The sequence below is a fragment of the Poeciliopsis prolifica genome, unplaced genomic scaffold (genome assembly GCF_027474105.1).
Source record: "Poeciliopsis prolifica strain line A6 unplaced genomic scaffold, Auburn_PproV2 SCAFFOLD011, whole genome shotgun sequence".
In the NCBI taxonomy this organism is placed as follows: Eukaryota; Metazoa; Chordata; class Actinopteri; order Cyprinodontiformes; family Poeciliidae; genus Poeciliopsis; species Poeciliopsis prolifica.
The window spans coordinates 3,189,202-3,208,373 of NW_026562386.1; the positions used below are offsets into that span (position 1 = coordinate 3,189,202).

At 37.7% G+C, this 19,172-nt stretch overlaps 1 protein-coding gene across 4 annotated transcripts in view; it reads left to right on the forward strand.

Moving 5' to 3' along the window:
- furina (furin (paired basic amino acid cleaving enzyme) a) overlaps positions 1-19,172 on the forward strand; it is an 81,051-nt gene that overhangs the window by 56,635 nt on the left and 5,244 nt on the right. For all 4 annotated transcript variants that reach the window (XM_055036376.1, XM_055036377.1, XM_055036378.1 and 1 more), the window contains exons 8-15: positions 3,409-3,581; positions 5,060-5,272; positions 9,327-9,427; positions 10,465-10,568; positions 12,245-12,362; positions 15,272-15,451; positions 15,534-15,658; positions 17,216-17,338. In XM_055036376.1, the coding sequence (XP_054892351.1) occupies positions 3,409-3,581; positions 5,060-5,272; positions 9,327-9,427; positions 10,465-10,568; positions 12,245-12,362; positions 15,272-15,451; positions 15,534-15,658; positions 17,216-17,338 (1,137 nt within the window). The remainder of the gene's footprint in view (positions 1-3,408; positions 3,582-5,059; positions 5,273-9,326; positions 9,428-10,464; positions 10,569-12,244; positions 12,363-15,271; positions 15,452-15,533; positions 15,659-17,215; positions 17,339-19,172) is intronic.

Below are 19,172 nucleotides of genomic sequence, written 5' to 3' on the forward strand. Positions count from 1 at the left end.
AAATAAAAAAAATTAAAAATACACCAGTGAGACTTGTGTGGGATTATTTTAAAATCATATAATTTACAAATACTGTAAATTATTTTACAGTATTAGTAATGTTGGTGTGTTTCCAATGAAGGAACATTGAAATCTACACAGTCATATTAAAAATTAGTGTTTTACTATTCCAATAACTCAATAAAATCCATTTGACTTGGTGGAAATATTAATTAAATGAATTCAGTGGAGTGAGTCCTCTCATCAAGATTATTTTAATGGAATCTATCCAGTAATATTTTCATATTCTATTGTTATGTTTCAAAAATCACAGCCTTTAATTATTGTGAGATATTTAAAAGAAACAGATAGGCAGCTGCTGTAGAGTTATTGCTCCTTCTGGACATAAGTTTTAGACTTTAATTGTTTAGTTCTGTGGATTATTACCAGCTTCCTTTGAGCTTAAAGTGATTTTACATCAACTTCAGAGGGTAATCACAGTGAAATAATCATAGAAGCATGGGAATCATCACCACATTTTATTTTTTACAGCTGCGGCTTCTTTCTCTTTTCACTAAACAGACTTGGGAAGAAGGATTGGCCGAGTTGAATTAAATCTGTTCTAACTTTGAACAGCGTTTGGGACTGACTTTAGATAGCTGTTAAATGATAAATGCTATAAAATTATCTTGTATTAATCCTTTATTTGTCTGACTTCATTGTTTTAAATCATATTTTGGACTCCGCTGTTGCGGTGGGAGAGCTATATCCCCAGATAGTGACAGCAGCATCTCTTTTGCAGGAGGAGGAACTGCTAAGCATCAGCAGATGTAATTTATGTAAACCACACAGTTTTGTACCTCACAGTCTAAATGCACACAGTTGACAGATGGGGTAGAATAACATAAATTCAAAAAAGATGAGTTCCACAGGAAAAGCATTTTGGGTTTCTGTGTTGAAATGCACTTTTCCTCTGTACTGTGCTGATGTTGTCAGAGAAAAAGGAAGTGACAGAAATTCAATAACTGTTGTACTGCAAATCTAAATACATTTCCTTTTTATTAAAGACAATGTATGAGATGCATGACATTTCTTTTACAAGTTGTTGCAGATGGAGTAAAGGAAAATCTATTTTAACCCACATGTAGGAGCCTTTTTAAATTACCGTAAAATCATACTGAGCACAGTATGAAGCACAACTAGCTGTTTACTACATAAGACTTTCAACTTTGGAAAAATAATTCATAAAATAATGTAATCTAATTGTTCTCAAAACATTTCCAGGAGATTATGCTTCTTTTAACCTGTAACAGAAACATTGATTTCTGCTTCAATCTATTAGATTCTTTTATTACATAAAAATAAAGTATACATGATGGGTTGGAAAAGCTCATGTTTTTTTTTTTTTTTGGAGTGTTCTTTAAAAATTCACTTTATTTGCACCTTACTGATTAACTTTGGTTTGTTTGCATCTGCAAAATGAAGTGCGAATCTGGTTCAATTTACTCCTCTAATCCTGTCTTTAGAGTCAAGTACCTTTTCCTTTATTTGGTGAATGCTTTGTCTCAGATGTCTTCTTAACTCTCAAGGAGATTTCACTCAAGATTCAACAGATCTCATTCCTTTGGTATTTCTTTTTCAGCCATCTCGAGTACAGACAAAAATCAATAGTTACTGTTTGAATTATGCTGCTGGCTCTAAATTGAAATGATAGCAGATGTACACTGGCGGCATTTCCTTCCATTCTGAATGTTCTTTACATGAAACACATGTAGGTTACATAATTTATAACACATGTTAATATGCATATCAATCACTAAGAGGAAGCATTTAAGTTTTTCTCATCTTAGCAGCATCCTTGTTGACGAGTGAACCATATTTTTGGCAGCATTTTGAGTCATTATGTTGTGAATTTGCTTTAGCGTTTGAAGTTATTGTCCAGTTGCATGACCCAATTTGGACCAGACTTTAGCTATTGGACATACTTTTCAGTACAGAGGGGTTTATAGTTGACACCAGCCACAACCTTTACAGGGTCTTGTGACTGCAGAAAGAAATTTTTGCAGTCACACTCCTCTCCTCTGCATTTTTTGATACAAGGTGTTTGTTCTTCTCTGCAGTGATTTGTTTTTACTAAACTCGGAGCTGTGTGTTATAGTTTTAATCTCTCCTGTTTTGTCTGTCAACAAGATTTTTTTTATGTATATATTTTTTGCCTGAAGTTATGTGGTTTGTTCATGCACAGCTTTGCAAAGCTAAGCCTTCCTGTCACCTCATTTTCTAGCAGATGTTTTCTTCCGGCTACTCTATCAAACTTGAGGATTGAAAACCCTAAGTGAGGCGAGGGAGAGAGATATGTAGATTATGCTGTTTTGTGCAGAGCTTTTTTAGCGCTGATTGGCTTGAATGTCTTTTCCAACAAACACTATTTGTTTTATAAAATGTTTTTTTACTTGTGAGTAGATACTCATGATAGCAGCATAGCATATTGTTATTGTTGTGACTAGCTAACATTAACTTCATTATTCTTTTTTTTTCAGAGTCTTCACAGCTCTTGATGGTATTTAGCATCTCGATCACTAAAATCTATATCAAATAATATCTGATCAAATATAATATGAACCTACAAAGTAAAATTTTCGGAGAAACATATATTGTATTGAAGAGTTACAACTTTAAGCCTTAATCATCAAAAATATAAATAAAATACATATCACTAGGACTGTAGTGAATTCTTGTAATTCACATGGTTCTCTTTTAAAAGAGTAGCTAAAGTAAATCATAATCTAATTTATTGAGATGCATCTGTTAAAAGGCACTATACCATCTTAAAATGCCTGTAAAAGCCTTTCTTGATTTATATATTTTTTTTCTTTGAGGATTTTTGTTGGCTCTAGTGGCCCGTATTTTTTGAAAGTAGGATGGCAGGAAAGAGGGGACGGAGAGGGAGGGGATCTCATGCGGCAAATGTCACCAGGACTCGAACCCGCGACGGCTGCGTCAAGAACAAAGGCCTTCATACTGGGTTGTGCTAAACCCCTACGCCACCACAGCACGCCCTCGTTGACTCATCTTAATGCACCAAAGCAGCAACTGCCAAAACTTTTGCCATTTATAGAGATTCTCACTGGCTGACGACGAGTTAATCGGATTTACTGGCTGCTGCTTATCCTCCTAATAGCAGTGACATTATTAAATATGTAATCAGCTTTTTTACACACTGCTTCGGCACCTTGGCTTAGTTTTTATTAACTACATAACGAGGTCATGTGGTGTTCATCTAAAGTTGGATTAACCTTGTTTGAAGACAGGATCTTTGACTATAAATCATATACAGCTGGTGATTTGTGTGCATTAGATATTCATATAAAACTACCATTTCTTCTCTCAGTGAGAAGTGCTTAAAGACAATCTGTTGTTGGAGTGCAGGAGTGCGCATGCTGGATGGAGAAGTGACTGACATGGTGGAGGCCCAGTCTCTCAGTCTGAATCCGCAACATATCGACATCTACAGTGCCAGCTGGGGCCCAGAGGACGACGGCAAAACAGTCGATGGACCCGCTAAACTGGCGAAGGAAGCCTTTCTTCGAGGAGTCACAGAGGTGGGTGTATGATTGTGTCTGTGTGGGGCAGAATTATTTACTGCCTCTGTTTTGCCTCCTTTCACCAGTAAGTAATTGAACTGTTCAGGCATGAGAGGACACCAGCAAGAGGGACAAAGCCATTTTTGACCCTGGCCATCCCGAATGAGAAGAAATGTCCTCTAAAAGCCGCCATCGAGGACAATCAGAGAGAATGGGGAAAGAAAAAACTGTCTCTCTGCTTTTGTTTTAAAGCAGTGTTGTCATCTGAACAACTGTTTTTATAATAAAGGTGGCTTTCCTGCAGCTTTGAATGATTAAATATTCCCAATTAATTTCTAATGTCTATATATATATATATATGCACAAAGATTGGAGATTTCAGAAGATTAATGCTAAAAGCCAGTCTGTCAGCATCTTAACAGTAGCGGTCTGAATATTAAACATGAAAAGATGCATATTGTGATGTCGACAGTCTTGTTGCTGATCGCAGCTCTTTGCATTTGGCACATTGGGACCACATGAGAAATGAACAAGTCAACAGAATTATAAGAATACAGATCGCTCCTCACACTGTCTGCTACGCTTTGTCTCTTGCTGTGAGGCTGCAGGATTCAAAGCATGTCCCATAAAGCTGATTGGAAGCACTGACACCGACTACTAAGATAATTGGCACTGTGACAGCACTGTCAGATAGTGGAGTGGGTGGTGCATCACTGGAATTGATCAACACACGGAGAGATGGTGCCACTCAATACAATAAAGCAGCTCTTAGATGAAAATTATTGCACTTTAAAGGCTGAGAGGTCAGATGATTTATTACGATGAGCTGTTGTCATTTTGAGTCGTTATGTATTGCATTGCTGTCATGCGATACTTAGCTTTTTGCAATTTACTGAGTGACCACCTTGGCCTCAGCGACGTACACTGGGTTTTAATGGGACCTCTGTGAGGGACGGCCCAGGATACAGTCACCCTCCTGTAATTGGGATTCTTATTAAAGTTTGAATGAGAATCGCTTCTTCTTTGTCTGTTGTTGGTCTGTGAAGTAATTAAGTGAAAGGATGCGTGTTCAGTAGGGCAGGCATTTATCGTATCATTTGTCATTTATTGTGATAAATTTCCTATAAGAATTGTGATTTATTGTTGTTGCGATAAATTCCAATTTACAAAACTGTCCATATTGCTATGATTGACAACTTTACTATTTGTTCTGCTTTTTGTCTAATGAAAGTATCAATAAATGTGATACATTTATTGATATGAATCACACATGTTTATGTGGCAGGTGTTGTAAAGAAACACCTTTCAAATGGGAATCTTTTTCAAGAGCATTATTTGTGTTTCAGGGCCTATGATTGCCCTGAAACGATAAATAGTACTTATTGTCCCTTTTATTATCACAATACTATTGCAAAATATTGTGATAAGACCTTTAAGTTTGCTTCACCCACTGCTAGTGTTCAGCTTTTTTTATAAGAATGTTTTTTGCTCCTCAGGGTCGTGGCGGTTTGGGCTCCATATTCGTGTGGGCCTCTGGGAACGGAGGAAGGGAGAAGGACAGCTGTAACTGCGACGGGTACACCAACAGCATTTACACTCTGTCCATCAGCAGCACCACGCAGAATGGCAACGTCCCCTGGTACAGCGAGGCCTGCTCCTCCACCCTCGCCACCACCTACAGCTCGGGGAACATCAATGAGAAACAGATTGTGAGTTGGGGTCAAGGGTAGCGTGTCCTCTGCGTTTGTCTGTCTTTTCATGTTTCTGTCGCACAAAAGCTTTGACTTTACTTTGAGTTTCTCCGTCCTTTCTCTGCTCATGGGTTTCAAAGTGGACCTGCTGTCATTCCTGAAATATTTGACCAGATGGAGGTTTTGGATTTTTTTTTTAAATATTAAATTTTTGCCTTTAGTAACTGGATAAATAAAATAAAAAAAATATTTCAGCTATAAGGCACTTAGTGTGAAGCCTTCAAAAGTGCAGTAAGCTGAGATTTCAACTTCCCTCTCCCAGAGATATTGACAGATAATATTCAGATGTTTGTTAATGTCTCTGCAGGGAGGACAAACTGTTTTGTCGCTATAGCCTGTGAACTTGTTTGGACTGCTTCAATCTAGGCAAAAAAGGTTTTTGTAAGGTAATTACTTTGTCTTCAGGTTAGTGGACATATCGAAAGCAGATACTCACACTTTGTATATTTAAATACTTTCTCTGCTTGTTTTCCCCCATTAAGAATTGCTGAGTGACCATGTTTGCATATTTTCAACATTTCTCAAACATTTCTCGGTGTTTGAGAAATCTGAATAACCAGAATTCTTTATGAGTGAGTCAGACGCTTTATCCGCCATGTTTGTTTTAATACTCTTGATCGGGGGAGTTAAACACAGCTGATGTGTGCAACACACACAGACGCACACAGATTCTGCTGCAGACTTCAGACAGGGAACTATCTTCACACACAATAATTTGAGGGAAAAAAGTTTGACCTATATTTAAATGTTGAAAAGACAGATTGTTTTTCATCTGCATCTTCGATTACACCAGTGAGTCGCGGCCCTTCTTTATGTTTGCAATCTGGTCCTGTTTGCTACCAGAGTCAGAGATTAAACCTCAGATTGTTTCTCTATCTGGAACAAAATTAAACAAGGGTGTTGCTCTTCTGAGGATGTTTAGAGGACGATGCAGAGAAGCACAATCACTAGGGAAAAGTTGTTTTTCTTCTAAATTGAAAGGAGCAATTCTAAATGGGTTCAGGCATCCAGTAAACCTGACATTTGTTAGCTTAGGAGTGTCCAAATTAACTGACAGGAAGCAAATGTAGACAGATTATATCTGTTGAATGTCTTGGAAATGCCTCAGTGTCCCTTCGGAAAAGCAGGATTTGCCTAAACCGGATTCATATTTCAAGACAGGCAAAAATGGATGGATGAAGAATGTAAACTGATGTACACTTTCATTGACATGTCATCAGTATGGATGAAGAAATGCTTTTGAAAATGATACGTCATGACTTAAATGATCAGATTTGGTCTGGTTGTTGCGAATTCTGATTGCTGCTGAAAGAGACGAATTAGATAAAATACTATAAATGTACATTTATAACTACACATGTACATGTATTTCCTGTTTAATATAATTCTTAACAGTAGAAAATACCCACACATTTTGAAATCAATCACTTTGGATATTTACCTTCTTAGCAAGTGAATTAACTGATTAACAATGTTTTTTTTAGTACATTAACCCATCGTCAAATTTATTGCTGCAGATGTTTTTCCATTTCAACTAACAGTTAATTGTTGCAATTGCTACATACCTTTTCTTCAGACTTTGTGCTGTTTTGAGTCATTAAAAAGTTCATAGCAAACTGCTGGAGCTCTATCCATCAAATCTGTTTCTGTTTAACATTCTTGTGACAAGCATTAAATCTCTTTCTTACACATGCAGACACACCCGTACACACACACGCACACACACAGATTGCCTCTTCATAGCATGCAGCCATGCAGCGTGAAGAGCTTGACAGGCAGCCGATGACAACTTCATGACATGTGGCTGGTCCCTTAATGTGTCTGTGATGTACTGTCTTAATTATGATGTCACTCATGAACTTTAAAATAAAGAGCTAGAGAAGAGGAGAGATGTTGACATCTGCGAGGTTATACCACAGAGAATATTTTGATCTTAAAATATTTTGTTTTGGTTTGGAAACGAAACTAGAAACCAAATGAAGTAAGGGGGAGCTTCTAGAAATATCAAAACTTTTTTATTTTTTAAAATAATCATTCTATAAAGCTTGTGGAAATATCTCCAGCTTTTATTTTATCATTCTTCTTCAGTAACAGACAGACCTCTTCTTTTGCATCATCCTGCAGGACAGCAGGCTTTTCATATGTAAGACTTCTGACATAGAAAAAGTCTTTCATTGGAGACAGAGTTTTCTTTGAAAAAATTCTCTGCTTCTGCAGCAACTTACTTCTTATTCTTGCGGTGGGAGATATTAACATCTGGGAGCTGGCCAGTGAATCCACAATCCTCCGCTGTGGATCACTTAGGGGATGTCTGCTGAAGCAGTTCATTCTAAAAGGAGTCTCTCTTAAAGAGAAGGAGAGCACATGCTTTCCGCGGTTTGATTTTCTAGCTGGCGGCTTTTTACTTTTAACCTTCTGCTTCTTTATGCGTTTGATGATTCTTGCCTCTAGCAAATACAAGCAGTATGGGATAACATATGAGAATGTGGTGAGGAGTAAAGGATTTTATTCATTTTACTGAGGCCAATTCCAAGTTATCTGGTTATTTGAAGGGAATCCTGAAAATACATTTTTAAGGTGCAAGTCAGCTTGTACGAAGCTTGTTTAGCATTTGTAATATAGCATTATTATAAAGTATACTTGCACTAACATGCCTGAATGCATTTAGATTTATAAAACCATATTACATATTGTTTAAAATTTGAAGTTAACCAAAATGCAAAAATCAGTTTTCAAATGATAATTTTATTCATTACAGGAACAAAGCTTTCCAAAAAAAACCTGGCCCTTTTTGAAAAATTTGTTGCCACTTTTTTAAACCTTTAACACCCAGACTTTTTTGTTGTTGTTGACCTTTATAATAAAAAAATACTTAAATATAACCTTTCTGGCAACATGAAAGATCTTAAAATGCAAGATGTCACACACTTGTATGAAGAAACACAAGATCAGATCAGAAACCAACTCATTGATATCTATTAGTTCAGAAAGGGTTACAAAGTCTAAGGGTGCAACAGTGGCCAAAATTACTCCAAATTGGATTCAACCAGGAAGTCACAAAAGAACCAGAACAGCACCTAAAGTTCTGCGGGTCTCATTTGCCTCAGTTAAGGTCAATGTTCACGATTCAGTAATACTGGGCAAAAAGGGCATCCAGGGGGGTTTGTGAAAACCACTGCTCAGTGAGAACAAACAGGCATCTTGGATCTGAGAAATACTTTTTTGATTTCCAAGTGTTCTGTGGACTGACCACACAAAAGTGGAACTTAATGAAAATGGTGTGCCTTGCTACATCTGGTTTAAAACTAAGACAGCTATTCAGGAAAAAATACATTAACATGATAGTCAAACATATTGCTGAGAGTGTAATGTTCTGTGGCTATATTGCTGTTTCAATATTTGGATGACTTGCCAGAGTTAATGGATCCATTACTTATTATCAGAACGTTCACTCATCGCTTTGTGACCTTAAAATCAAGCACACTTGGGATAAGCAGCAAGACAGTAATCTGAAACACATTGTTAGGTTTTAAAATGGCTTAGTCAAAGCCTAGACCTACATCTGATTGCTTTAGTGTGGTATGACCTTAAGATGCTTGAAAAAGCATCTTAAGTAAAACAACTATAACAAGACTGGGTCATAATTTCTCCATAGCGACGTAAAAAATCTCGTCTGTTATCATAAACTCTCGATGCCTGTTGTTGCCAACACAGGTGATACAACCGGTTTTTAAAGAAAACATCTTATGCTGATTCTCTGTGTGTCACTTTGACCGACGGAGGCTCTGCGTTCAGGAAGGAGGCAAAGCGACACAATGTAGCTGAGGTAGATTTATTTGGATCTGCAGGTCACAGTTACACCGACACCCATTTCACAGTGAGACGTTTTGGTCTCCATCACATTTCCAGTCTACATCACACTGTTAGTTAAATTTAGTTTGAAACTTTTAAGTGAAACAAAATGGCAAGAAAAAGAAGCAAATGTGTTAATCTTTTTGCTTCTCTTCCTCAGATAACAACAGACCTCAAATCCAAATGTACTGACTCTCACACCGGCACCTCTGCCTCCGCCCCACTGGCTGCTGGGATCATCGCTCTCGCCCTAGAAGCCAAGTAAGTGCTGATCACCACTTTTCTATGAGTTTGCACCATGAGCTGCAGTGCCTCATTTAAGTTCTGATATATTTACTCATATTTACTTTATTCATATTAATCTAATGCACAAAAAGGAAAAACAGTGTACACAGCGAGCTCGTTGTGCATTCATTTTCATAGGGACAGTCTGGGAGTTTTTAGTTTGAGTGAATTAGATTTCAAAGCAGCTTGAATTAATGGCCACATGTTATCAGTTTCTGCCATGTGGCTCAAAAACTCCTAACAGCAAACACTTCATTAAAAAAATGTGAATATTTCAAAAAGAGTAATAAATTGATATGTTTCAAAGCCTTCATGTTGGATTAAGTCACCTCTGCTTGTGTTGTGAGCATTCATTTTAATGCTGTTTTTCTATTTTTAAAAATTAAAGTAGAAAGTTATTTAAGCCGTCTGCCACATATTCAAATTGTGCTTTTACAAATAGCTCGGAGCACTAATCATTCTTATCTGGTCACCCAGCACTAATGGACGGTTATAAAATATGTTAATCACAAGGCTGGATGTAAGTAATTAGTCTTGCAGCAGAGTGAAATGACTGAGGGAAAAACTGTAGATGGAAATGAATTTGATGAGAGGATTTAGCTGGAGTTACTTTGTAAATGTCGTCATTTAAGCCAGATCCACAATAAAAAGCAGTAATGGATTTAAAGCTTGTATGACGTTAATGAAAAGGAGATAAATCAGGCTCTGACTGCAGAAAAGGTGTTTACCCCTTTTTTGCCAGTTAAATCTTAGTATTCTTCAGAAAAGAATAACAGTAGAGATTTTCTTAGTTTTGCCAAAGGGCTGAAATGAGCCTCAAACCACATGCTGGCTGAAGATGTAAGAGACTGCCTGGACACTGAGCTCATTGTTTATAATTATCTCTCCACCTGCAAGTTAAAACTCTAGCCTAATCTTGGGAGCTTCAGCTTGATTTACAAGAGCGTATATTATTACACGTTAGCCTGTATGTGCCTTTTTTACGTGCTGACATCCATTTCCATTTGTTCCAGTAAAAACCTCACCTGGAGGGACATGCAACATCTGGTTGTGCGAACTTCTCGGCCTGCTCACCTGCTCGCCAATGACTGGAGAACCAATGGAGTTGGACGCAAAGGTACAGAAATATAATCTATTTTTATTGGTCAGTTTTAAGTAAGTCACAGGTTAGTTCAAGTTATTTCTACTTTTCAGAGAAGTATGACCAAATGTGGATATTGTAAGAGAGGTACAGAGAAAAAGCCTTATTCTTTCGCGTGATATGAGGCTGGTAGACTCCCAATTGGAGTCAAGAAAAAAATAGAAGCAAAATAGAAGCACTCATGATTCAAAATGTAAATATCTGGATGCAGCTGAAATGGTCGGAGAGTAGGACAGTAACCCTAACCCTAACCCTAAAATAACCTGACACTTCCAGTGTTGAAAGTATTCATCAGGTATTCACACCTGCCTGAAACTTTTGCACAATACTGGATTTACAGTGCCATAGTCTTTTGTCTATAATCCAATAAAAATAAAACACGCTGACAGAAGTGCTGCACAGTTAAACCAAACATAAGAAATAAACAAATCACACAGGAACAGCGGATGTCATGAAGAATAAAATAGTCAAGGATTAGAACAAGCAGGATAGAGAGGAAATGAATTTGAAGACACTGTCAGTAATTCACGCTGGATTAAAAGTCAGAGGTTTAGAAACCATAAGAAAATGTACCTGCTTGATACAAAACCAAAGCATTCTGCAGTTTTGGGTCTCCAGCAGGAAAATCTCTACGTCCTCTGAGGTTTCATCACATCTTTGGAACATATAAAAGCATCTAGTCTTCTGACCTGAGGGAATGAGGCGGTACATTAGAATGCAGCGGTTCAGACAGATAAAATGGAGCGCAACTGTTAAGAGGCTTAAAGACAAAAAAAGGAAATGCAGTGAAAAAGCCAGGAAAGGGTGCCAAATGTGGAGAAATAAGCTCTCCTTTTTTTTTTCTTTTTCTTTGCTTGTACCAGTTAAAACTCAACTGCAGCCATTTGCTCCCAGTTGTAAATGAAACATGGGAAGTGGACTAATTCCACAAAGAAGCATTACGGCAATCAAGACACAGTCTTATAGCAGGATTAGTATTTCAGTGTTTCATCAAGAGAGAATACACACTCATTGTTGACAACCAATTAAGCAGGAAAAAACAGGACTTTACCAGTCCATTTAAGGTCTTCTTAGACTATGGAGTCTATGAAGACTCCATCCTCACACCTCAATACTCAAATGAGGTTCGGGAGGCACAGCTGAAGTATTTGCTGGTGAGACTGAACCCGAACAGCCTGACATAAGTCTTATTGTCATGAAGACTCAGAAATCCAATTCCTATTATCTCCTGATATTAGAGCAAAAATATCAAAGATCTTTAGTGGACAGAAAATCTGGCAGTCTTCAAAGAAATGAAAGGAAATGTTATGATTCTGGTGAGAAAAGAGAAAAAAGAGGCGGTCCGATAAAGGAGCCTTGTGGCACCTCCAAGGCAAATATAAAAGGTTGTTGGTGACGCATCAACAAGATAGGACCTTTGATGTCCAACAAATGCTTTAGCATAGAGATGATGATCTTTTGATCTACAATGCCCAAAAGTGCAGTTAATGCAATCACAAAAGTGTTCATGCTAAAAAGATATGCTAAAACGTGACCTGGGAATGAGAACTAAAAACGTGTATCAAATTGAAATCTGTGTCTAAAACTGGACCAGTGCAGACCTTCAGGACATTTCTGAAAATCTCATCTCTCTTCTCTCTTTGTTTCTGCAGTTAGTCATTCATATGGATACGGTCTGCTTGATGCCAGTGCAATTGTATCACAGGCGAAGACATGGACAAATGTGGGGCCACAGAGAAAATGTGTGATCTCCATTCTCAGTGAGCCGAGGTTTGTATGCTGTACATGAACACTGTGCTGAATTCATTTGAACATTTCAGTTAATAAATATAAAAAAATTATCCATCTGACAAAAAATAATGAGCAAACTAATTTCAAACCACAAATCTGTTATTAGCAGTTGTATACAAGATGGCTAATTTTTATTGTAGGTGTTATTTAGCAAAATGTACTCCTGGGAAGACTTACTGTATGAAAGCAAGAATAAACTGAATTAGTAGGACTTCTTTGGAGAATAATCAACAAAATTACAATGGAGTAGATTCAGCATGGAAAACAGTTCCAGGATTTTGTTCAATCAGTCAAGTTTGTGAAGCTGTATTGCTTCATCATCATAAATGCATGTGAATGAGATGTCTGTGTCTGATTGAGCCTTCATGCATCAATTCAGTGAAATGTGCCTTCATCTTCGTCAACCTGGTGGCATTCATTAAAATGTCCGCCAACATTTGTCTGCTCAGGCTTCTCCCAATTACATGTTCAATATTATTCTCCCGCCATCTTTTTCCCACCCCTGTTCCTGATGACATGGACTAAACTCTGTGACATGCTCTGTTCATTATGCGCTGCTGTCACTCCTCTCGCTGGGTTTGAGCAGATGGTCGAGAGTCTGGGAGCTGCAGGTTATTCAATTTATATTCTAGGTTTTTAGCTGACTCGCTTATCAACAGTGATTTACAAAAAATGATTAGAAGGAGGAATTATCCTGTTACCAATTGTACATCCACTACATACTGGCAGTGCTGTGCGAACAGAGTTGTATCTGATTAAAATGTCTGTTCGCCCGTAATTGCAGGGATTTATCTCAGCCACAGATAGTGATGTACTTGTGTAATAGATAACGCATCAAAAAGGCTCCTTAATGTTTTGCAGAATAACATCAGTTTGTTGCTCTGCTATCTAAAATCTGTGATTCGGACAGCTTCTGTGCTCATGCTTGGAAAATAGATTTTTAACCAAAGAGAAAATATTACTGGAAGAAAAACTCCTCTGAGATTTCCCCCAACTGAATAAGCTTGGATATGTTATAAGCTGCCCTCTTCATGACCTCTGAATGTGTTATGAATTTATGGGTTTATCCATTTTGTTGTCACTGAGAATTTAACATACTGATTTGAGGTAATCATGAGTAAAAAGAGAGAGGATTTTGAGAAAGGAGCAGGTGGATGAGCTGGAAGCTCTCTGGGAGCTTTTCAACAGATGATTTATAGTCTCGATACACCATCCTGTTTCTCCTAGGTTACCCAGCCACAGCATCACAAAGCCTCACATTTGGTTGGCTCAGAGAATTGTCTTTTGTTTCCTAAGATAAATCTCGCAAACACTTAAAAGAAGTAAGAATTAGTTTCGGGCTGATACCGATTTCTGTTCGTTGAGGCTTGACCTTGTGCTGTTCATTTGATTGATTACATTAAAAAAAACAAAGAACCTCTTTAACACAAGAAGAAGGAAGAAAAAAAAAATTCATATCTTCAGTGTTTGTTTTATACCTCATATTGAATTCCCACCATTTTGTGCCATTGTGATGAGAGTCAGTGTTTTACAGTGCTTCCTGGCAAGCGTCATTATGTTGGGGCTTATTCATATCCACCACGTTTGTCAAGGGTGTAATTACTCCCACTGACAGAAGAGGGAGACAAAGGTGTTGCCTTTGGGTAAAAAATGGCTCAAAAAGGGTGATTATTAAATAAAATCATGGTAGGAAAATAACCTTAATGAGCCCTGCAGGTATATAGTTTATTTATACAGCACTAAATAACAGCAGATTGCATCTGTAGGCACTTTAAAAATTCATATGCAGTTATGTACAATTCAATTCAGTCCAAAATCAGTAAAAATCTGTTTGGTTAATAGAAGTGAAAATACAGTACAATGATCCTAATTATTGTACAATATAGATAGCCAGTTTATTTTTATGCTAATGGGTAATCAATTATATCTAAAGAGGCTCTAAGGATTGAAGTAAGTAAAGTTATTTGTATAGCATATTTTGGCAATAAAGTGCATTACACCATAAAAACATCATACTAATTATGAAGCGAGCAAATTTGCTTGATCAAAATCAAGCAAATGTGCATTATATATTTTGATCCATGTTCCAGTTATTATGAATCGAAGGCAAAATTAAAGAACCCTGAGTTCAAGTGTCAAAGTTTTAGCAACATTTATAAATTTAGACAATTTGTAAAGTAGCACGTGGTGACAGTTGAAAGTAACTGTTTTATGTTTATTTGGATCTCAGGTCTTGTGTGAGCTGTCATTTGTTGCAGCAGACTTGGACTTTTTAGACCCAGTATCCTAAATGATATGCAGGTTACAGATCTGGTTTGAAAAGAAACTGTGTTTCATTTTTTTTCTGGCTTTAAGAAACTAATTACAGGTTACAGAGCTGCATTTTATCACTCCCTCACTGCGCTTTCAAGTTCAGCTTGTAGATGTCTTTTCCAAAGTAAAGCTACTTTACGGGTCAAAGTGTTTTACTGCAGACAATCCTTTAATGGAGATTAAAATATGTGCATATGTTTGGACTGAAACTGGAGGCAGGCTTTGTTTTTGAGGCAACATGTGAGGTTCAAGAATCACCCTGGCTGTTAAAATATGTTCACATCTGTGGATCCGAAGCCCGGTGCTGCGGTCCTCCTCAGAACGGTTGTGGATGTGTCTAATCTCCTAAGAGGATTTGAGGTGAAGGAAAGAAGGAGTGTTTGATGGTTTACCCGCCTGAGAACAGCGGTGCTACAGGTTCTAAGACATTAATCCTCTTCACCCTTCACAGTCCCTCACAGCAGCCAAATCTTATTCTGTTTTCTAAATTGTGACAAAAGGAAAACTTTAATTAAAAAAAAAATCCAACGAAGCAAAGATGTTTGTTCCTGACCGTCTTTGTTGTGGTCCTACAGGAACATTGGCAGCCATTTGTCGATTGACAAAAACGTGGATGCCTGCCTGGGCTCAGACAGCTATGTGACCTCGTTAGAGCATGTCCAGGCCCGTCTCACCCTCACTTACAACCGGAGGGGGAACCTGGCCATCCACCTCATCAGTCCCGCCGGCACGCGCTCCACCCTGCTCCACCCGAGGTACCAGTCATACCAGAGCATGGACGCATTCAGTCCCAGTGGACAAACCTTTTATCACAGTTGCTTCCTTGGTTTCCTGCAGGCCTCATGACTACTCATCAGAGGGTTTCAATGACTGGGCGTTCATGACCACCCACTCCTGGGACGAGAACCCCAGCGGCGTGTGGAAACTGGAGATTGAGAATGTTGCTGGTGCCAGTGACTACGGTAAAACAGATTTTTTGTAAAATCAAATTTATTAGATTTAGAAGAATCAACCATAATATTAACACAAGATTAGTCAAAAGAATATATTTGTCTTTGCAGGAACCTAACAAAATTTCTGCATTTTACATTAAATCGAAATAGAAAATAGGAGCAAGATGAATGGCTTGATATTTGTAAACTTCCTGTAACTACCTCAACATCACAATTTGTTTTTTTTTTTATTACACCTGAAACAAAACGCCAATTGTTGAAGGGAATGTGGAAACCATATGGCAGATCACATTCATGTTCTCCAGCCTTAGTGGCATGATTCGCTTAATTATTAGCCAGAATATAGAATGTGGTTTTACTCCTCATACATAGATGTAGTGGAGTAAACTAATTTAGTAGACAAATATTTGACAAAACAAATGCTTTGCAATTATGAGTAAATGGCAAAATAAGGACAATGTAATAAAAGAGGAATGAATTGGAATCATTAAATAAATGTATGAAATGTATAGAATTACGTCTTCAGTGAATTTGCATATGGAAGGATTCTTTAAGAATGGAATTGAAATTTTTACATCGAGAGTAGTATTTGTCTCTGAAACCCAAGTATAGAAAGGGTTCAAAATGAACTAAATAAATGCAAAGATGGAATTAGTTTTTTCTGTTCACCTTTTTGTGATACTGATGTGACTCAAGTTGTCTTTTTATTTTTTCAATGTGTAAAAATAAGTTTAAAAAGTACAAAAAAATAGATCTGACAACCATTATTTAAGATTCTTTAACTCATTGTAATTTGTTGTGTCTGGACCTCAGCTAAGAGGGTCAAAGTTCACTGCAAAGCGATTAGAGATCAAGTGGCTCTTGAAGCTGAGGTGTCTTTGCTCTCTCTCTTTGCGCTAGTTTTTACTGCGTTGCCTTACAGCAGCCGGTTAACCTGTTGATTTATGTTCTTCTGCATGAGAACACCGAAGTAAACAAGGTGTGGGTGTTTCCGTCATACTGAACACATTTCTGCCTCATCTCTGAGAGAATGTCAGAAAAAAAAACATCGAAGGAAGGATGCACCTTTCATTTCTCAGCTCTAAGCTCTTCCTGAAGCCTCCTTTGTCTTCATCTCCTCAAGGTGCTTTTAAGGGATTGAAAGATGGCTCAGGATCGTGGGCAGGGAACAATTTCTAGGTCACCAGTCCAAGGAGGACACGAGGCAGCATAAGTTATAGCAAAAAGGTGTTTGTATGTTTGCCTTTAGATTTGACATCCAACTCTTAATAAACAAAGCTGCTTCCCCTAGGACTCGATAAACAGCCAGAAAAAGGTCCATTAGTCCAGAGTTATTCACTAAAGTCTTACTATTTAGTCTTTTTTTCTGTTTTTTTGTGTGTGGATCATTTCAGTGACTGAACTTAGTCACAGAGAGGGGCTGCTTTGTTGAAATTGTGTCGCAGAGTCATGTTCTGTCAGGAATATCAAGAGAATACAATTACCAGAATCCCCTGGGAGCCCGGGAGCCTTACAGCTTCTGACAGGCCTACTTCTAATTTCTGTTTTTATCTCATCTCATTTTAGGCACCCTGACCCAGTTCACCCTGGTGCTGTACGGCACCGGCTCACCATCCTCCAGCTCCTCTGAACAGCCCCAGTCCAACAACGACGTATGCAAGACTTTGGATCTGAGTATGAAATGCATCGGTAAGACCCGTTATCTTCCCCCGGTTAACTCCTCGCAGGAAGTCACAGCAGTCAGAGGGTGGATAGAACAGATAAAAGGAAGCGCGTTGGTGGAAAAGCCCTCAGTGAAGCTGAGCCTGTGCTCAGCTTCACTCAGATCTTCACCACACTCCTGCGTGGGTCCTTGACCTCATCGTCAGTGTTTTAAGTGAATAGCTAACCTCTGATGAGATAAAATAATCTTCACCTCAGGGCTCTTAGCTAATCTCATTTTAATTTAAAGCTCTCCTCCACTCTTCCCAATACAAATATTGCTACAGGCGAGGTTTCACGCCCCCAGTGAGCCCAGCCTGAATCCAGCCGCATGTTGACGGAGGTGGAGACGGTGTGACCCCTACAGGCTGTCTGAGGGTCATGCATGCTGGCACTCGAGTGCTGACTGAATGCAATTATCGTGCATTTGAATAATCTCAGACGGAACGTTATGATAATTGTGTATCTCAGGGACAGAGTGCTGCATGACAGCTGAATCACAATTATGTTATTTTCTTCCCCTAGATGCTAAAATGCTGCCATGTTCAAGCCTAATTTTTTCAGCTCTGATGCTCTCACGCAGCCGATGATCATTATAGGCAGTGATCTGTACCTGGACCGGTTTTATTTTGGGAATGTCTCTGCTGTCTTTATAGCAGAAAGAAGGCAGCAAAGGAAAGGAAATGGAAACCAAACAGCCCCAGAATGAATTGAACTAAACATACTTTTAGTTTATTTTTTTGAAGATGTGAACTTGAGTCAAAATATCCAATAATTTTCCTACCTTTTTACTGATGAAATCATAAGATGCTTAATCATCAAATTTAAATTTTTGCATAAATGACCCAAAGCGATACCTATTCTTGATCCTGGTTTAAATGTTGAAAAATATCATCATATTTACCCAGTCTAAAGTGACATCCTGACTTTTCTCTAAAGAACATCTTAAACATCAGTTCTATTAAAAATGAATAAAAGCTGTTAAAATAATACGTAATTGAGAAGCTGCAAATCTTTACATTTATTTAGAATATGTGAAGTAAACAGAAGGCCATGTCGGATATTTATTTTTCCAAATGAAACCTCTTAAAATTGTATTTGTGACATAACCAGTTAATAAAACTATTGTACATGCAGGAAAACACAGGAAAACTGTGCTCTAGAAACATCCATAACTTTCTCAACATTTTTATTTAACGTTGATAAAACTTTCAGCAACAGTCACATTGCTGAAAGTAGCAGTCGTGTAAATAAATAAAAACCGTTGCTTCAGTAAGTTTCTTGTAACATAAAGTAAAAAAGGGCAGAATATTTCTAACGTTATATTTGTCTAATATTTAATATGAAGTGCAACGTCAGCACTGATTTATTAATTTAGTTTTGGACTTTCACTGTCATTTTTTACCTGTAAAGAAACCATTTTGTACTTAAACTAAGACATATTTGTTTATTTTTATCGGGAGTAAAGTATTTGTATTAATTGTGGAGCTCGGATGACATACAAATGCTCAAATTGTATTTCATTTGAAACTTTGTACTACTGTCTGTTTACATTTATTATAGTTTATGCTAAACATGACCGCAGATTGAAACAAAATATCCTCAAGTGACTAATAGTTGTCACATAAGCCATTACCTTATGGCAGAATATAAATAGTGTTTGAGAAATTAGTTTAGAGTTAGACTGTCGGTTCTCAAAGCGGCTATGAAACATGCAGGTGTCGGGACAAAGTAATGGATGTTCAGCACAAATTGTCTTGTGACAAACAATAAAATCTCATTCAACAAAGTTGAACAACTACATCTGCAAAGGCACAAATGA